This window comes from Callospermophilus lateralis, chromosome X (assembly GCF_048772815.1).
Source record: "Callospermophilus lateralis isolate mCalLat2 chromosome X, mCalLat2.hap1, whole genome shotgun sequence".
NCBI lineage: Eukaryota > Metazoa > Chordata > Mammalia > Rodentia > Sciuridae > Callospermophilus > Callospermophilus lateralis.
The window spans coordinates 86,638,516-86,658,000 of NC_135325.1; the positions used below are offsets into that span (position 1 = coordinate 86,638,516).

The 19,485-nt window shown below is 40.8% G+C and overlaps 1 protein-coding gene and 1 pseudogene across 1 annotated transcript; one reads left to right on the forward strand and one right to left on the reverse strand.

Moving 5' to 3' along the window:
• Positions 1-11,996: 11,996 nt before the first annotated feature.
• On the reverse strand, positions 11,997-13,257 carry Tex13b (testis expressed 13B). Its single transcript, XM_077106476.1, has 2 exons — positions 12,799-13,257; positions 11,997-12,695 (listed from the first exon to the last, which is right to left on the reverse strand). The coding sequence occupies exons 1-2, from the start codon at positions 13,255-13,257 to the stop codon at positions 11,997-11,999; spliced, it is 1,158 nt and encodes a 385-aa protein (XP_076962591.1).
• Positions 13,258-18,869: 5,612 nt separating this feature from the next.
• On the forward strand, positions 18,870-19,267 carry LOC143639183 (NADH dehydrogenase [ubiquinone] 1 beta subcomplex subunit 4 pseudogene; annotated as a pseudogene).
• Positions 19,268-19,485: the final 218 nt, after the last annotated feature.

Consider the following 19,485-nt stretch of genomic DNA (forward strand, 5'->3'; position numbering starts at 1 on the left):
ACAGTCTAATGTCTGCCTCTGCAGACCCTGCTTCCATCCATCCACCTTTATCACCCATCTAGCCCACCTTCTCCTAGAGGTTGCAAGTAGTAAACAAACAATAACTACTACTATAGGAATGTGGACTTGTATGCTTGCTTGTTTATTCTTATTTATTTACTTTTATGTGCACGTGTTTGGATTGAACATGGATATATGTATGTGAATGTAGGCCATTGTATATATTGTTAAACTAATATCCACCAATGCTTTATTCTTTCCCATTTACCAAGTTAGGCTCAAAAGAAGGTTCTACAGAAGCAATAGGCTAATTAATGTTCAATGAAAAGAAAAATAGCAGAAAACAGTCATTTCAAGTATTGTATACATCTTTAAGTTTATGCCTAAATTTTTCTTATTAATCATAAGTTAAAATGTTCATAACCCATATATGTATGTAAAGGAAGTTCTTATGTTTTCCTTTATGGTGGGCATTAGCTATAAAATATCTTTGTGGGTACATTAAAAAAAGATGTGAAGTGACTTACTTTGTTCCTTGTATTTCTGTTTGAGGAACAGTATGAATGGCTGTAGCAATGTGGCTATATTTCTGTTTGTTTCGTGTATGAAGGTATTTTAGGTATGAAGGTATATTTGTGCTTCTCCTAACTCAAACTCTTCCTCCACAGCTGCTTCTGGTTCTCTGGCTTTATTTTTCAAGGAAGGAGCTTACAAGTAGATGTCTTTTTTATTTTATCCTCTTTTTCTATTTTGGGATTAGTGTCTCTCAAGAACCACCTTCTCATCCCCAACCTTTACACATTTCCACTTTATTCTTTAGCAATCATTAACAAAAGTTATTAAGAGACAGATATAGAGATTTTTATAGGCTAGCAAATTCTCTTTGGGAATTATGTAAATAAGGACCAACAAACTGTAGCTAGTAGGCCAAATCCAGCCAGTTGCCTATTTTTGTAAAAATGTTTTACTGGGAAAAGACTATTCATTTACATATTGTCTATGGCTGCTTTCATGCTAAGATGGCAAAATTGAATAATTGCAATAGAGACTGAAAAACCCAAACTATTCATGACAATTTTTCAGAAAAATATTTGCCAACTCTTATGTAATTCAGCATTCCCCTTCATTCTACAGACATTGTTTTCCAGGAGTTAACAACTTTGCTGTTAGGGTTCTTTAGTCATTTAAGACCAGAAAATGTTAGATTAAATAAATTTAAATAGCCTATTTAACTTGAAATAAAGAATCATTTCATAAGCTAATATCTAACATTTAGAAACTCAGGGGAAAGAGGGTGCATTTCCCTCAATTTATTTGATCATAGAACACCTTTTTACAGCTTTCCTTACTAATATATCACATAATAATGTTCTAAGGAGCAATTCATTTGGAAAATGCTGTGTAGACATTCACATAACAGTAGTTTGAACTGGATATCTGATTTCCTGAGTTACTTTTTCTAGATGCAGGTGAAAAGCTACTTAGTATAGTGTTTAAGCACATAAACCTCAGATAAACCTGGATCAGAATTAAAGCTCTTCCATTTACCAGAATTGATCAAGCTACCAAATGCCATAAGGAGGACTGGCTATATAATTTGCAGTTTTGTACAAAGTGAAAACACAGGATCTCTTGTTCAAATGTTAAGAATTTCAAGACAGCAATAGCTGAACATTAAATCAAGCATGGGTCTTGAGCATGAAGACCTGACACACACTCCAGAAGCCAGTCCCTTCAACTATCAAATGTGGACAATACCTAACTTTTTGAGATTGTTTTGAGAATTAAATCAGAAATGTATGTAAAGGGCCAAGCACAATATCAAGCACAGAATATTTAATAATAAATGACTTGCTTTTAATTCAAAAGCATTAATAGCCATATTCAATAAATATGTATTTAGTGTCCACTATGTGCTGGCCACTGTGCTAGGTATTCTTTTTCACTGTGGTGAAAAAGACAGATAAGACCTTTGTTGTCATTTAGATTATTATTTAGTGGGGAAGACAAATAATTGAAGCAAAAAAATAAGATAATTATAAATTGTGATAAGTGACATACCAGGAAAAATAGGGTGCTGGGAAGAGGAATAGTAGAATGAATCTTAATTTCGGTGGCCAGGCAGAATCTCTTCTGAGAAGTCCTATTTGAGATCAGAAGTATGAGAAGAAACTCACCATAGGAAGAACAGGAGGAAGAATATTCAAGGTAGAAAGGACTGCTAGTGAAAAGGCTCTGAAATAGGAGAGAAAATGGTATTTATGAGAGGCTTTAGTGGAGGAAGTAAGGAGAATGATATAAAATGAGGCTGGGGAGGAGAGGTAGGTAGGGTCCAGGTCATGGAACACCTTATAGGATGAAATAAGGATTTTGTTTTTTAGACCAAGTGCAATGAAAAGCTCTTGAACTATTTTGGATAGGGCAGTGACATGATCTAATTGATGTTTATAGAAACTCACTTTGGCTGCTTGGATCAGATGGATAAGAGTAGAAAAGTAGGAGTCTGTTTCAGCAGTCCAGTAGAGTTCATAGTACCTTGGACTTTATGTGATCTTGAGGACATGCTGATAAATAAATGAATTTGAGGCTTATGCTTTTTAAAATTTTATTAAATTTCACTTCTAAATTTTATTTTTATTAGTTCTTTTTAGTTATACATGACAATAGAATTTATTTTGACATAATTAGAGAATCATGGAATAAAATTTGTTCTAGTTCACTCCTCAGTATTTCCCCTTCCCTTCTCTTCCTCTCGCCCCCCCCCCCATTCCCTTCTCTGTATTACTTTGATCTTTTTGCTGTTTACTTTTAGTTTTTTTAATTTGTCTGGTGGGTGCTCATGATGGAGAGAGTCAATGTAGTATATTCATATATGTACATAGGAATGTTAGGTTACATTCATTCCACTGTGTTTCCCTATCCCATCCCACTACCCTTCTCTTTGTTTCCTTTTTCCTACCCCACTGGTCTTCTTTATTTTCTTGGTACCAGGGATTGAACCCAGGGGCACTTAACCACTGATACCTATCCTCAGCCCCTTTTATATTTTATTTTGAGACAGGGTCTCAGTAAGCTGCTCAGGGCCTCACTAAATTATTCAGGGCATCACTAAGTAGCTGAGGCTGGTTTTGAACTTGAGATCCTCCTGCCTCAGCCTCCCAAGCTACTGAGATTACAGGTATGCACCACCACACCTATCCTTTTTTTATTTTCAACCTCCCCACCTTATTTTGGACTAGCTTCTGCATATCAGAGAAAACATTCAACCTTGGACTTTTTGGGTCTGTCTTACTTTACTTAGCATGGTAGTCTCCAGGTCTATCCATTTACCAGAAAATGCCATACTTTCATTTTTTATGGTCAAGTAATACTCCATTGTGTATATATACACATTTTCTTTATCCATTCATCTGTTGAGGGACCCCTAGGTGGTTCCATAGCTTAGTGAATTGAGCTGCTATAAACATTGATGTAGCTATATCACTAATTTTAAATCCATTGGATATATACTGAGGAGTGGGATAATGAGGTCAAATGGTAGTTCCATTTCTAGTCTTTTGAGAAATCTCCTTACTGCTTTCCAGAAATCTCTTACTGCCTCAGCCCCCTGAGCCGCTGGGATTATATACTTTTGCTACCACGCCTGGCCTGATACTTGTGTTCTTGATGATTGCTAAGGCTTATTTTTGAAGGTATGAATAATAGACCTTGTTAATTGACATAGATAATTGAAAGAAAAAATAAACATTTCAAAGTTTTTCTGATCAATTAGATGGCATTATTTTTTTTAAATCTTTTTTTAATATTTATCTTTTAGGTGTAGATGAACACAACACAATGCCTTTATTTTTATGTGGTGCTGAGAATCAAACCCAGGTCCTTCCCATGCTAGGTGAGTGCTCTACAGCTGAGCCACAATCCCAGCCCCAGATGGCATCATTTAACTGAGAAAAGATGTCTGGGGGAGAGTTGTTTGGGGGCACTGGGGCTAAGTAGGTATATAAATCAAGAGCTCAGGTTTAGACATGTAAAATTTGAAGAGCCTTTGAGTCATCTAAGAAGAGATGGTAGTGATGGTGGTATTAGTCATAGTTGTTGTTTGCATTGCTGTCTACGATTCTGTGATTATTTACTCTTGGTGTCACCTCATTAGACTACCAGGAAATATATAGAAAACATCTAAGGGAAAAACACCTAAAAATAGGAGTTGATAAATGTTATCACCATGGCAAGCATATAGAGTCACGGCTGCTTCTTGTAAAAGAGAATTGTGTATCAGAAAAGACACCATGTGGAATTCCTCAACAATATCATTTTGTTAAGATGGAACATGTATTTAATCCTAATGAAGAAGGTTTCAGCTCATCCAGAACTCTGGTGCTTCAGGGATGTGCTGGGACTGGGAAAACAGCTGTGGTGCACAAATTCATGTTTGACTGGGCAGCAGGAATGGTCACTCCAGGCAGATTTGACTATCTCATTTATGTCAGTTGCAGAGAAATCAGCCACACTCATAATCTTAGTGCTGTTGACCTGATCATTAACATATTTCAAGACATAAAGGAACCAATCCTGGACATTATACTTCTATATCCATAGAAACTTCTATTTATTCTTGATGGATTTTCTGAGCTGCAATACCATGGGGGTGACCAAGAAGAGGATCTTACTGGTAATCCCCAGGAGAGGAAGCCAGTAGAGATACTCTTGTGCAGTTTGGTGAAGAAAAAACTTTCCTGAATCCTCTCTCCTAATAACTGCAGGGCTCACAGCCATGAAGAAGCTCTCCACCCTCTGTTAAAGCAACCTATCCAGGCAGAAGTCCTATAGTTTACAGATGCTGAAAAAAGAGCATATTTGTTGAGTCAGTTTTCAGGTGCTAATGCAGCTATGAAAATCTTCTATGGTTTACAAGACAGTGAAGGTCTTGACATTATATCTTCTCTTCCAGTTGATTCCTGGATGTTATGCAGTGTCCTGCAGTCACAGGGAGATGATAGAACTCTTCTGCAGTCCCTTAAGACCATGACTGACATGTATCTGTTCTACTTTTCTAAGTGCCTCAAAACTCTTATAGGAATATCAATGTGGAAGGGACAAAGTTGCCTGTGGGGCCTTTGCTCTTTGGCTATGGAGGGTCTACAGAAGCATCGGGTTATGTTTGCAGTTAGTGACCTCAGAAAACATCAAATAGGAGTTTATGATACTGACTGCATTTTTCTCAATCATTTTCTAAAAAAAATGAAGGAGATGTCAATGTCTATACTTTTCTTCACTTCAGTTTCCAAGAATTCCTGACTGCTGTGTTCTATGCCCTGAAGACTGACAATAAAAGGATATTTTTTTGGTCATGTGGGGAAAACATGGCAAGAAATATTCCAACAATATGGAAAAGGGTTTTCATCACCAATGATACAATTTTTATTTGGCCTCTTACATAACAGAAAAGCAAAGGCTGTGAAACTACTTTTGGGAGAAAAGTCTCTCCAGGACTTCAAGAAGAGTTATTGACGTGGACCAAAAGGAAAACAAAGGATAAATCTTCTAGATTACAGATTAAATCAGTGGACTTGTTTCACTGGTTGTAAGAGATACAGGAATAAGAATATGCAAAAAAGATAATTGATAATTTACAGTCAATTGTACTACTCCAATCTACCTATACAAAAATGGACATTCTGGCTATGTCATTCTGTGTAAAAAGCAGTCACAGTCCTCTTTCAATGTCTCTGAAGTGTCAGCACCTACTTGGATTTGAGGAGGAAGAGAAAACCATGGCATTCATGCCAACAGCCTTAACGTTTAATCAGTGAGTATATTCATATCCTTCCTCTAGTTTTTTTGGCCTTATTTCTTTTTTATTACTTATTTATTTTAAGTACTTAGGCATATGATCATTTCAAGTGTCATCAATAAGTAGAAGTAATCACCTCAGCTTTCCATATTTTATGCCAGTCAATAATGTAAGGATTTACTGATTATCTGCCATGTATTGAATACTAGCCTAGGTAAACAATGAGGAAAGCTAGTTTTTTGAGCACTTACCATGTACTGGGCACTGTGTGTGTGTGTGTGTGTGTGTGTGTGTGTGTGTGTGTGTGTTTTGTGCATGACGTGCACGTGCGCATTAGTCTTCATTGTCACTCTGTGGATGTGCTTTATCATTATAAAGTGTTATAAGCATTTAAAAGCTTCAAGATCCACGATTTTGGTGTCAGTGACCATTCTGGGAAAGTTTACAAACCTAACATTGGATTGGTTGTCACTCTTCTGCATGTATACTTCATCACTGAGGCCTCAAAAATTTCGAGGTTAAGAAGAGGAGCTACATGTCTCTGTATCTTTGTGTAACACCTGAGCTCTTCTTACTAGACCTTTATAGACGACTGAGAGCTGAAGTTCAAAGAGACATAGGTAAACCACTATTATAATCTGAACTCTCTGTATACGATAAAATGCAATTCTACTTCCTTTTTATAGTATGGATTCTGTACACTATATAAAACAGTTCTACTGACTGATTAAAGCAGTGAATAACTATATCAATCTGTTCCCAATATCTGAGTTATGAAGGACAGTGCCTCTTCCTTATTGTGGGGCCAGCTGAGTGGTAGGGGACCTTGAGGAGAAGAGTGAACAGAAAGTTCTCTTAGAGGAATGCATTAATCCTATTCTTAGCTCTTATAGATGGATTTCCTCAGCTGGCTGTAGCATAGAGGTGGTAATGGGCAATGGAGAATTTGTGTTTGAGGGAAATAGGGAGGGACAGGGAATGCAAGAACAGTTTGTTTAGAACTAGCAGGGACAGGGGTAGGAGAGGTTAAGTTAACAAATAATTATGAAGGATCTTGGTTATAAGGTCCCAATGAATTCGTTGTATATTGTAAAGTAAAATAATTGACAAATACATTTGAGAGATTTAGAAAACTCTCAAATACATTTGAGAGATGGAAACAAAAAGGGCTTCTGATTAATTCTGGGTTTCCAGAAAGTCAACTTTAGATGGAGTCTCCACCCCCTGCCTTTATTGCCTTTATCAGAGGGCTTAAATGCCTGTCAAAATTTAAGCCAGAACATTCCTTTCCCAACATTAGCATATTGGTGAAGTGAGAGTATACTGTTGAACTTAAACTTGAGTTTCAATTACTATCATTAGTTTTTCTATTTGAACGGACAACCAAGAATCAGTTATATTGTACAGGTAGCTTGGGAAAGTCACTTGATCTCTTAGAACATCTGCAAAGTGGTGATTATAATTTTAAAAGCCAATAAATAAATAGAAGGAGAACCAGTAGAGAGAGGGATTATGGGAGGGAGAGAGGGAGGGAGAGAAAATGGAAGCACTAAGGATTGAAATGGAGCAAATTATATGAATTTATGAATGTTGAAATAAACCCCACTGTAATGTATAACTATATAACAAAAGTTTTAAAATGGTGATTATAATAGTCATTATGTTAAGAGCCAGATAACCTTGATGCCTGGCACATAGTAGCATGGATTTGGAGTAAGACCCGATTAATGGTCTCAGTTCTTTGTCAACTTATATGATTTTGACAAAATTGCTTAACTTTTTGTGCCTAATTCCCTAATCTGCAACATGGGGTGACACCTTCTAAGGTTTTAGAAGAGTCAATTAATACTAGAATAGAAAAAGAAGCCAAAATAAGCTTTTTGCTTAAAGTTTTAAAATTATTTTTGTTTTTTCATCTTTTGTAGGTCCTTTTAGATGTGCAGGTTCCTAGTGTCTCAGCTACACTTGCTTTGCCAAGCACTGCGTAATCCATAATGTAAAATCAAAGATCTGAAGTAAGTTGAACTTTACTTTAACTCTGAAGTATTTGCAGGTAAATACTGGGTTGCCAGAAATTGCACTGTGGGCTTATTGGATCTGAAAACAAAATATAACTAGTGTTCAGTTTGTCCATAGTGGAGTAGCAAATAAAACGATGCTACAAACCTAGAAGAAAGGTGTGAGTAACATCTTTGTCCACATGCCTGGTTTTTGTAGGTGCTGTTTCTGCACATAGCAATGCACTGCAATGAGTGGGTGGCAAGTTGTAACACCTAAGAGATTTGTCTGTGGTTTGTTCTGGATCTACCCCTTCCTTTTCCTACCAGACCCCTGAGATCCTTCCCCTAAATTTTCTTTCAGTTGGGTCCTGTCCTACTGTGGAACTGCAGTGTGGTGATCATTTTCTCTCCCTCCATGCCCAATCCACTGCCCCCATTTATTCATCAAAGTGCCCCAAGAAGCCCCCATCCTGGACACTTTCAGATATTTGTCTGCATCACAAGCATATAAGCACAAGCCTCCTTGATTTTCCATATCTATTTTGCCACAGATCAGTGTCTGCAGTCCTTCTCCTGTCCTATCCCAGAGGAAGAAATGGCCTTTCCAAACCCAAAGAAGCCAGTAAATTGTTTATTTGTATTTTTGTGAACATTTCATTATTTTTACTTTCACATCACAGAATCTTAAAACAATAAAAACCTTTCATCCAGCTGACCTATACTCCACCCTATCCTCCATGCCTCCATATTGCCTTCCATTCCCTGACCCTTGAGACCACCCTATCTAGAATAATATCTTATTTGCTAATGTGTTTCCAGATCTTTTCTCTCCTCACATAAATAGGAATTTGTAATATAAGACAAACATAATCTATAAAGATATACAGCATACATAAAGATACAGAACTATGGAAGGTTTGTTTTACACAAAACAAAAGTGACTTATATAATTGTTTTTTCATTTCACAGAACAGTAACTATGCCTCAAATACAATATGTGGACTCTACCTCATTCTTTCACATATTTCTTGCATTTTCAAGCTTCTTTCTGTGATCTCCTTCCCTATGACTCAAATTTCTCTCAATATTCAGAACTCTCTCTCAACCACGTCCTATCACATTCAAACTTTGTCCTTAAAAACAGCTTCCCCTCACTAACTCCACTTCTGCATTTCCCATTCACTCAGTCCTTGCAGTTTGGCTTCTATCCTGCCACTCCCCTGAATTTGCTTGAAGATCCAAAGTAAATGCCAAGCCCAATGGACATTTTCAGCTTTTGTTTCTCAGGGCCCCTCAGACTACATGACCTTCTTTTAAAAAAATTTTGCTTTCTAGTTGTAGTTGGATACAATACCTTCATTTTATTTTTATGTGGTTCTGAGAATTGAACTTAGTGCCCCACATGTGTTAGGCGAGTGTTCTACCATTGAGCTGTAATACCAGCACCCCCTACACACCTTCTCTTTTGATTCATCCCCCATTCAAACTGTTCCTTTTTATTGCCTCCAGCCATCTCCAGCTGGGATGATTTTAACATTTTGTGGATATCTAGAGACACTTTTGTCTGTCATGGCTGAGTGAGTGGGGTGGGTACCACTGTCATCTAGTGGATAGAGGCTAAGGATTCTGCTGAACATCCTACAGTGTACTGGCAAGCCCCCCCATAATAATGAATTATCCAATTGTAACTGTCAAGAGTACTAAGGTTAGAAAACACTGTCTAGAGGGATATAAACAAACCAAAGACATTTATGAAATGTACAGTTTAAGTAGCTGGCCCCCAATTTGGATGGTGATTGTCTACACCCTTCCCAAAAGGAGGCAGCCGAAAGTCACATCTCTGCTGGATGTTCCAGAGCCATGGCAGCTTTCTGGTATACAGGTCCACAGTCCCTAGATGATGTCCAGGACTCCTCCAGCCATGTCTCATTGTGCTCCAGTTGCACACCTCCTCCCCATCCTTCCACCTGAGGGCTAAAGCACACTTTTAGCCCCCTTCAACACAGCTATGGTCACCAGGGGGAAAAGCAGACCAACCTCCCACCTACCCCCTTCCCCGACTCACTCTCATCTTCCTCCCACCTCTCCCCCTCCCACTGGAAGTTGATTTCCCATTGGATGTGCTTCTGTTATGTTTCACATTTCTGAATTCACTGAGAACTTTATAGCCATATTCCTTTACCACATTTTTCCTGGTGGTGGGTTGGAGGATAGAATGGTCTAGATGAGCATACCCTGAGTACTATGAGTTTCTGACTCACCTTGGCAGTAGTATGAGTTCAGATCTGTCTCTGGTTTCATCTACTGATGAGTGGGGAGGATTCTCCTGTCATGAGACTGTGCAGTTATAGGAGTCCTTACCGGCAGCTGGTGCTGCTGGCTTCCTTTGTATGCAGCCCTGTGGGATTCCCTTGGGGTGGCAAATCTCTGCTGTGTTAAGAATAAATGTGGGCAGGGCATGATGGTGAATGCCTGTAATTCCAGCCACTCAGGAGCCTGAGGCAGGAGCATTGCACATTCAACCCAGCCTCAGCAACTTAGCAGGGCCCTGGTAATTCAACAAGACCCTGCCTCAAAATTTCACACACACACACACACACACACACACACACACACACACGGCTGAGCATGTTGCTCAGTGGTTAAGCACCCTTGTGTTGAATCCCCAGTACTAAATTAAATTAAATTAAGTAAACCTGAGTTAACCCCAGACTTGTTCCGATTATTTCTTATTATTTATTTAACTCCCTTAGAACATGAGCCCTTCTATTCATTTTGCTGGGTGGGGACTTTTGGGATGCAGGAATTCCTATTACTTGACAAGCCTGATGGAACTCCCCAGCCAGTTCCAAATTTTTCTTTTTTAAAATTTTTTTTTTTGGTTGTAGATGAACACACAGTATCTTTATTTATTTCTATGTAGTACTGAGGATCGAACCCAGTGCCTCACACATGCGAGGCAAGTGCTTTACCACTGAGCCCCAGCCCCAGCACCCCCCCACCAATTTTCTTTGATGGTTTTTTTGTTTCAAATTTCTCTGCTGGTACCAGTTTCTGACTGGGAAGTAATCTGACTCTCCAGAATAGGAACCTATTCAAGTTAGCTTAAAGAAAAGGGTATCTGGGGCTGGGGTTGTGGCTCAGTGGTAGCACACTCACACTCGTGTGAGGCACTGGGTTCGATCCTCAGAACCACATAAAAATAAGTAAATAAAATAAAATAAAGTTATAAAAAATGTTTTTTAAAATAAAAGAATATCTGGGTAAAGTGGATCCTCATGCAGCATAATTGCAAGATGTGAAAGGAATTGCATCATAGCCACTCTCTCCAGCTCTCTAGAGTTACTGGATCAACTCCTCTATGCCTATCTGTACCCTGGAAATTCATGCTGGTGTCCTCTAAAAGATACCTCTGTAAACCACTCAGTTTTGCTCCCCTGTTTTCAGGGCCAGGCCTCGGTGTTTGTGGCTATGACCCAGGCCTCAACAAAATTACTTACTGCTTCGTAACCAATTCCATCATGACTATGGCATCTACCTCTCAGTGCTGATGATCTAGCCTGGGAATCTGTTTGGCTCAGGATAAGAGTCAAATGACCAGTCCTATTTCAACCATCATAAGGACTAGGTGGGCAGAGGATGGCCTTTTATATACATGGATTTCCAGGCCCACCAGGCACTAGGATGGGGAAACAGACAGACAGACATAGATTTATCTCTATTGACCTATAGATAAATCTATAAATCTATAGATCGATAGATATAGATATATGTATGTACACACACATACAGAAGCTTCAGTAATTCTAGTGTTGAATGATAATGCTCTGTAATACAAGAGGTATAATCTGACCTGGCATGGTGGCATATGCCTTTAATACCAGCTACTTGGGAGGCTGAGGCAGACAGATTCCAAGTTTGAGGCCAGCCTGCACCACTTAGTGAGATCTTGTCTCAAAAAAAAAATAATAATAATTAAAAGGACTAGGGATGTAGCTTGATGGTACAGCATCCCTGGACTCAATCCCCAATATTACAAAAGGGGGGGGTAATCAAAGCATGTCTTTCCCTCCACCACCTACACCCTCCCCATCTCTCATCCCTTACCTCCCTCCCACCCCTAACCCCCACCTCCCACCCACCTCTGAAAATTGATTTCCCACTGGGATATGTTTCGGTTCTATTTCATATTTCTGAATTCACTAAGGGCTTTGCAGCCAGATTCCCCTCCCACAGAGGAAGCAACTTTCCCTTCGTGAAAAATTCACAGCTTTACACCAAGGGCAGTCCCAATCCCCAGGCCGGCGAAAAACCGGAGGTTTTCTCTGCTGATGGGATTCAAAGTCTTTCCTATTAAGGGTTTCTGGAGGGTCTAATCCCTGGGCCCCCATATCAGACCACCAGAGGCTAACATCAAAGGCTGAGCTGTGGGGAAGCATCTGAGGTGGAGCAGTTGCTGTGACCATGCCTGTTAGTGGGGATGGTGAAGGTGAGGCTGGGAAGGGGGACAAAGGGGATGAATATGAGTAAGAGATTGAGGCAGGGAGCTGGACAGGGAGGGGTTCTGGTGAGGCTATGAACCCAGGATTCAGGGTCCCAGCAAGAGAAAACATGGTACTTTCCATGGATCTGTGTTCTCCCTCCCTCTGCCCACCAGAGGTGTAATTTTTTGGCTCAGTAGTTCCAAGAAGCTGCAGGAAGCTCCCACCCATCTCCTGTTCGGCCTCCATGAGGGCGGCTCCCACTGCATCACTCTCCTCTCCTCTTCTTCCTCCTCCTCCTGTAGCATCATCTGCAGCAGCTGTTGCTTCTTCCATCTCACCTGTTACTTCGGTCCCTGCCCCTCTGGCAGTGGCCAAGCCTGGCCCCTCTACAGCCTGGTCTGGGAGGGCCCTCAGCTCCTGGGGATAAGTGGGCAGGGCTGGAATATGTTCTGTGGGAAAGTCAGGGGGCAGACCTACTATTGGGGTGGGGGGTGGGGCAAGGATGGTGGGGTAATCTTACCGCCCTGAGAAGTTTCCACCTCAGTAGCTCCCGCTCTTTCTGCACCTCTGCCAGTTTGGCCTGGGCCAGCCGCAACTGGAAGGCAGCCTCCTTGCGTTCCATCTCCTGCTGTGCTCCAAGCTGCTTCAAGTCTGAGGCCAGGGCATGGGCAGCTGACTTGTGTAGTTTGGCAAAGTCGTGCAGCCACTGCACCCTGCATCCCTGTAAATGCCCCTGCCTGCAAGCGAAGCGCACACCCAGAGCCAGGCTGCTCCAAGCGCAGGCTTCCTGGCCCTGGCTGGACATCTCACTGTCCTCCAAGATGGTTCTGATGTTATCTTCTACCTCCTCCCAGGACAAAGACATATTCTCAAGGTAGAACTCAGGGCCTTTCACGTGCCTGGCCATCTTCTCGTTGATGAAGGCCACAACCTTGCCATGGCGAAACCCACTACAGGGGTCGTCAGGTTTCAAGGCCATGATGTTTCAGGACCTTATGGCTTCCTGGTCCCTGGGAGATGGATCAAACATTTTTTTTCCTTTTTATTTATTTATTTTTTGTGTGTGCTGGGGATCAAACCCAGGGCTTTGTGCATGCAGCTGAGCTAAATGCCAAACTGCGGATCAAACATTTGTTGTGTTCTTAACCTTTAGCCTTCTCCCTCACCCTTAGTCCTCCATCCCCATCCCTACCCTGTTGCCCTTAGACTCCACGCCCACCCCTGCATCACCTGTAGCTTCCCACTCTAGTTGCCCTTAGCTCCCCAGCCGTACTCACACCGCCAAACATCTCTCCCCTCACCCTTACCCACCACCCGCATCGCCCATAGCCTTACCCTGTGCCTTCACTCCCCTCCCCCACCGTTAGCCCCTCCCCTCCCTTCAGTCTCCTCCCCTTTCCTTCACTCCCTACCCCTCTCTGTCCCACCCCTCGCTTCTCTGTCCCACCCCCTCATAAAGAGCCGCCTCTGCCTCGGTCCCCTCATAGAACGCTTCCCACCGGGCTCACCAGAGTAGATACAGGGCTACCACAGCCCTCTCCCAGGGAGAAAGGGGTCCCTCTCGCTCCGAGGGCTCCGGGAAAAGGGAGCCACGCGGCCAAATCTCTAGGCTTTTACTCTAGGACTGTTCCAACTCCCAGAGACTGTGGGGGTGCCGAGGAGGGAGAGCGGAATGTCCCGCCCCCTCCTGGGCTCCTAAGGGAACCCACCACATGGCTGAAAGCCATCAAAGGCGGGAAGAAAGGGGACTGGTTAGAAAAGACACAGAATGAAGAAAATGAAGCTCTCAGAAGTAAGTCCAAAAGGTCCCACCCCACCATGATGGTTTGTTCCATGCCCGGTGAGCCCCCTCCAATGCTTGGAATATTCTAGAACAGGAAGTAACTCCAACACCTCTGTGGCTACCAGTAGCCCCGAAGGAAGAGGAGAAGCCAGGAAACAGCCCATCCCCCAACGCCTGCCCAACGGGACACTGAAGTAACTTTGGTAATAAACAGTGGCTATTTCCATCCTTAAAATGTGCCCTGAATCTGTTCACCCCCATCCCTGATACTAGTTTAGCCCCCCTCATTTCTTCCCTCAACCACTGCAGCTCTCTGACATTAGATACTGACCCGATCTAACCGTCATCAGTGCGATGTGATCCTGTCTCTCAAAACTTTCAATGACTTTCTGAGGCTTATAGGATAAACTAAAGAGATCCTAGGTTGAGACCCACTTTTTTGCCATTTTTATCATCTTGAATCTCAGTTTCTACCTATGGGCCCAGGATGAGGACAAAATGTTGAAAGTACATGTAAAGTTGAAGAAGTAATGGTTTGTGTGATCCCATTTTTAAAAAATGTAGAAATAAATCTCATATATTCTTATACATATGTAATCTAGTATATATTCATGTATTTCTGTAATCAGATAATTGGAGTGGGAAAGGGTGGCGCCACACTCTTACCATAGTTATCTCTGGAAGGTGGAGTTGGATGGAAGGTTAGAAAAAAGTTTTTAACTTTTAAAATACATCTTTCTGTGATATAATGTGTTATAAACATGTAATTACATATATATATATATATATATATATATATATATATATATATATATATTTGAAATATGGAAAGTTATATGCCAGCATTTTAATAATGGTTCTTTGGGTGCTGGAAATATAGACTGTGGGTATGGGTATGTGGGGGTGAGTTTGTGTGTGTGGCCTCCCATCTGCTAGGCAAGCACTGTACCCCTGAGCAATATCCCCTTTAAAAAAACAAACAGCTTTATATTTTTCTCTATTATAAAGATTTTTTATAATAAGCAAGGCACAGTGGTGCATGCCTTTAATTCTAGTGACTTGAGAGGCTGAGGCAGGAGGATCACAAGGTCAAGGCCAGCCTCAGCAACTTAGGGAGACCTTGTCTGAAAATAAAAAGGACTGAGGATGTGGTAAAGTACCCCTGAGTTCTATCCCAAGTACCAAATTTGTTTTTTAGAATAAGCATGATTTTTTTTCAAACTTTTTGAAAACCTTTTCCCCAATAATGTCTGATCATGACAAATAATTTGTAAGTACCTGAAAAGCACATATCTTCCTATAATTCCACCCTCCCCCTATCCTGGGAGAAACCCATTTTAATTCTTGATACACGTCTTTCCAGCCTTTTAAACTAGGCAATAGCAAATAATTTTCAGTTTCTTAAAGGAGGCCTCAGTATATTTTCTCTGGCTTCCTCGCTTCTGCACAGGCTGTTCCTTATTTATGGTTGGTCCTCAGCCCCTCTGACACTCTTTCCATTCCTGTTCTTATCTACCTAGTTCCTATTCAGTTTCCATTCCTCTTACACAGACACTGAAGCATTTCTCCCTCTTATAAGTATTCCTTGATTCTCCAAACCCCCTTCTGAGCTAGGATGAATTGTGCAACATTTTTATGTCCTGATAATATGTGATAATATGTTTTGTATACCTCTTGCAGTACTTTTCACACTATATTATAACCTAATATTTTTAAATCTTTTTCCCCATTAACTGGGCGTTACTTGAGGGTATAGTTTGTCTTAAATATGTCTTGTTTTGAACATCTCACATAGTAGTAAGCACTCAATAAATTATTCATTAAATAAATTGAATGTGTAAAGAATACTTTTAAAAGAACCATGGTTTTTTTTTTTCCCTTGTGATATCTTTTTCTTCATATACACTGATTTTCTGCCACCTCACAGCTCTTGTGGTAGGGACCTCTCCTCAGTATTTGAAACCAACCAGTGTCTGACAGGTTTGGAGTTTGTAAAAAATACCCTGGAGGATTCAGGAATGAAGCTTCTGTGTGAAGGATTGAAACAGCCAAATTGTACATTACAGACATTGAGGTAACTGGTAGCAGGATAATATGTTGTTTGTGTGCATTCCATTTTTTGGTCACTTTCTATTTGGGGGCAGGGTGAGAGCATAAATTAGGTAATGAAGCTACTTTTCTGTTCTCTAGAGGTTTTTTTAAAATATTTACTTATTTATTTTTTAGTTGTAGTTGGACCCAATATCTTTATTTTATTTATTCATTTTTATGTGGTGCTGAGGATCGAACCCAGGGCATTGCACATGCAAGGCAAGCACTCTACCCCTGAGCCACAACCTCAGCCCTCTCTAAAGGGTTTTACCACCCATGCCTTATCTCTCCTGCATCTTGTAAGCAACAACACTTGCTGCTGTTCTTAGCACCAGTCAGTGGCTAACTGAGCTGGAATTTAGTGAAACAAAGCTGGAAGCTTCAGCTTTGAAATTGCTCTGTGAAGGCTTAAAAGATCCAGGTTGCAAATTACAGAAGCTCAAGTAAGTTGCAATTGTTAGTTGCTATTCTGCAGGAATATTTAAAAAATACACAGTTCAAGATGGGTGTGGTGTTAAAAAGCCCATGTTACAGTTAAGTCCAAAGGCTGTTTGTTGACAGAATTTCTTCTGAGGAGAAGGTCAGTATTTTTCCATTATCTTTCAACTGATTAGACATATTTCTCCCACATATATTTTTCAAAGTCTACTGATTAAGATACTGATTGCATCTTAAAAGTACCTTCACAGAAACATCTAGAACAATGTTTGACCAAATATCTGGGTACCATGGACTATCCAACTTGACACATAAAAGTAACTCACAATATATATGTGGGATTTTAAAAAATGTTGGCAGCACTGGGGATTGAACCCAAGGGTGTCTTACCATAGAGCTACATACTCAGCCCCCTTTTTAAATTTATTTTTTATAATTTTTTTAGTTGTTGATTGACCTTATTTATTTACTTATATGTGGTGCTGAGTATCGAACCCAGTGCCTTACATGTGCTAGGCAAGCACTCTACTGCTGAGCCACAACCCCAGCCCCCCTTTTTAATTTTGAGACAGGGTCTTATTGTTGAGGATCTCAGTGAGTTGCTGAGGATGGCTTCAAACTTGAGATCCTCCTGCCTCAGCCTCCCAAGTAGCTGGTTTTACAGGTATGTGCCACTGTTCCAGCTTATATGTGGGATTTTTAAAAAGCAAAAGCTCTTTATAAAATCCACTTTGAGAACTCATTTTATACAAAGTACCTCTTTTTAAAATTTCAAAACTGGGGAGCTATAAATACATTTCCTTATGAACCTTCTTCAAGACTGAGTTTGGTGTATCCTCTACTCTTACTCTGTGCCTTCTCTCCCTAAAAGTAGACCTCAAACTCAAAGATCTTGACTTCTGGGACAGCTTCCATGGCAAAGTCCCAGGATTGCTGGACTGGCATAAGGGGAGTGTACCTGGCCCTGATGGAGCAGAACCTTGCCAGATATGAACTTCGAATAGTTGAACCACCAAAAGTACCTTTTGGGAAAAAAAACCCAAATGCTGATGAATATGGTCCAGATATTGAGCCCAACCTGTGGATGTGGGTGAAACCCAATGTGGTGTATCCCCATGGCAAGCTAGAAAGGAGAGGATCTGATGAGTGAGTTCCCATCCCCTCAGCCACTCCTGAAGGAGGAAGATTCCAGCTGCTTAGAGTTCACAAGGGTGAAATCATTGCTGCATTCCTCCAGCGAGAAGTCTCTCCCTTGGAAGCACTTCATCTCTTCCCCCAGTAACTGGGAGCTCCCTGAAGAGGAGGAGGCTAAGGACCAGGATGACAGCTCCTCTGTGGCTCTCTGTCTCCTCACTCAAGGGCCCCCCTCCAAAGGTGGAGGCTTCCCAAAGCCATCAGCCCAGAGGGGAGGGCTCTGGTCCCAGCCTCCCTCTCAATTACTTCCACCTAATTGCCCTGGCACTAAGAAACAGTCCCTGCTGTGGGTGGCCTCAATATGTAGCAGATCTACAGTTTCATTTGATAACACTTCCCCTTTTTCTGGACAGCACAGCATCAAAAGGTTGGAAGAATACTGTTCATCACAATCTCTGTTTCTGTGACAGCTTTGAGAAAGTGTCCATGTGATACCCTTCCTCTTTAACCTTTAACTCTAAGAAGCAAAGTCTGCCATACCCTACTAAAGTTTCTTTCAACAGCCCCCCCCCCCAAAAAAAAAGACTTAGTTTGGAACATAGTGAGTCAAGAAAAAAATTGAGGATTAAAAGATTGTAGTGTATATCTAGAAATTCTTGAAAGTGGTAGAAGAAAAGTTGATGGAAAATGGATCAGGAATTTGACTACTTAATATGGAGAAACAAAGATTAAGGCAACAGGGAAGTCAATAAAAACACTCTTCATTCCCAAAAATGAATATTATAGGGATGATTCTGATAAATTAGGTTTCTCTAAGGATGGGAAACTAATAATAGTGGATATTTAGATAAGAGGAAAAGAGGGCTGGGGTTGTGGCTCAGTAGTAGAGCCTAGCACTTGTGAGGCCCTGAGTTCAATCCTCAGCACCACATAAAAATAAATAAATAAATGTCTATCAACAACTAAAGAAACATTTAAAAAAGAGGAAACAAAGTGCATTGGCTATAAAGTTTATTAAGGACAAATATAGAATTTTCCCTCTGGGATTTGAAAGAAATGAGATAGAGTGTTAAATTAATACAGGAATTTAAAGTTAGATTAGACTATCAAGATTTCGGCAGTCGCAGTTGTGCCAGGGCACCAAGATGTCGTTTCCAAAGTATAAGCCCTTGTGTCTGGCCACTCTACTCCCTCCCTTGACCCTGCTGAGTACACCAATTACAGCATATCTCCGGAAACCCTGAAGGCGCAAGCTGAGAGGTTGGCCATAAGAGCCGGGCTTAAACGGGAGTATCTACTTCAGTACAATGACCCCAACCGTGGAGGGCTCATTGAAGATTGGGCCTTAATTCGCTGGACCTACGCAAGATCAGAAAATATCTATCCAAATTTTAGAACCACTCCCAAGAATTCACTCTTAGAAGCTGTGTTTGGAATTGAACCCGTGTTCTTCTGGTATTATGTTTTCAAAACTTATAGGGATAGGAAGGAAAAACTTATCCAGGAAGGAAAATTGGACCGAAAATTTAATATCTCCTATTAAGTCTGGCAATGATGACTAATATATTCTTGCTTAATAACTCTTCTAATAATCATTTTAAAAAAGATTTCCTCCAAACCCTTTTCTAAGATAAGTCAACATTTATTGAGTTCCCACTGTGAAACACCTTGTTTTGGAAACATTTCATAATTTTGTGACATGCTTAAGATTTGGGGTCTTGGGCTGGGGATGTGGCTCAGGCGGTCGCGCGCTCGCCTGGC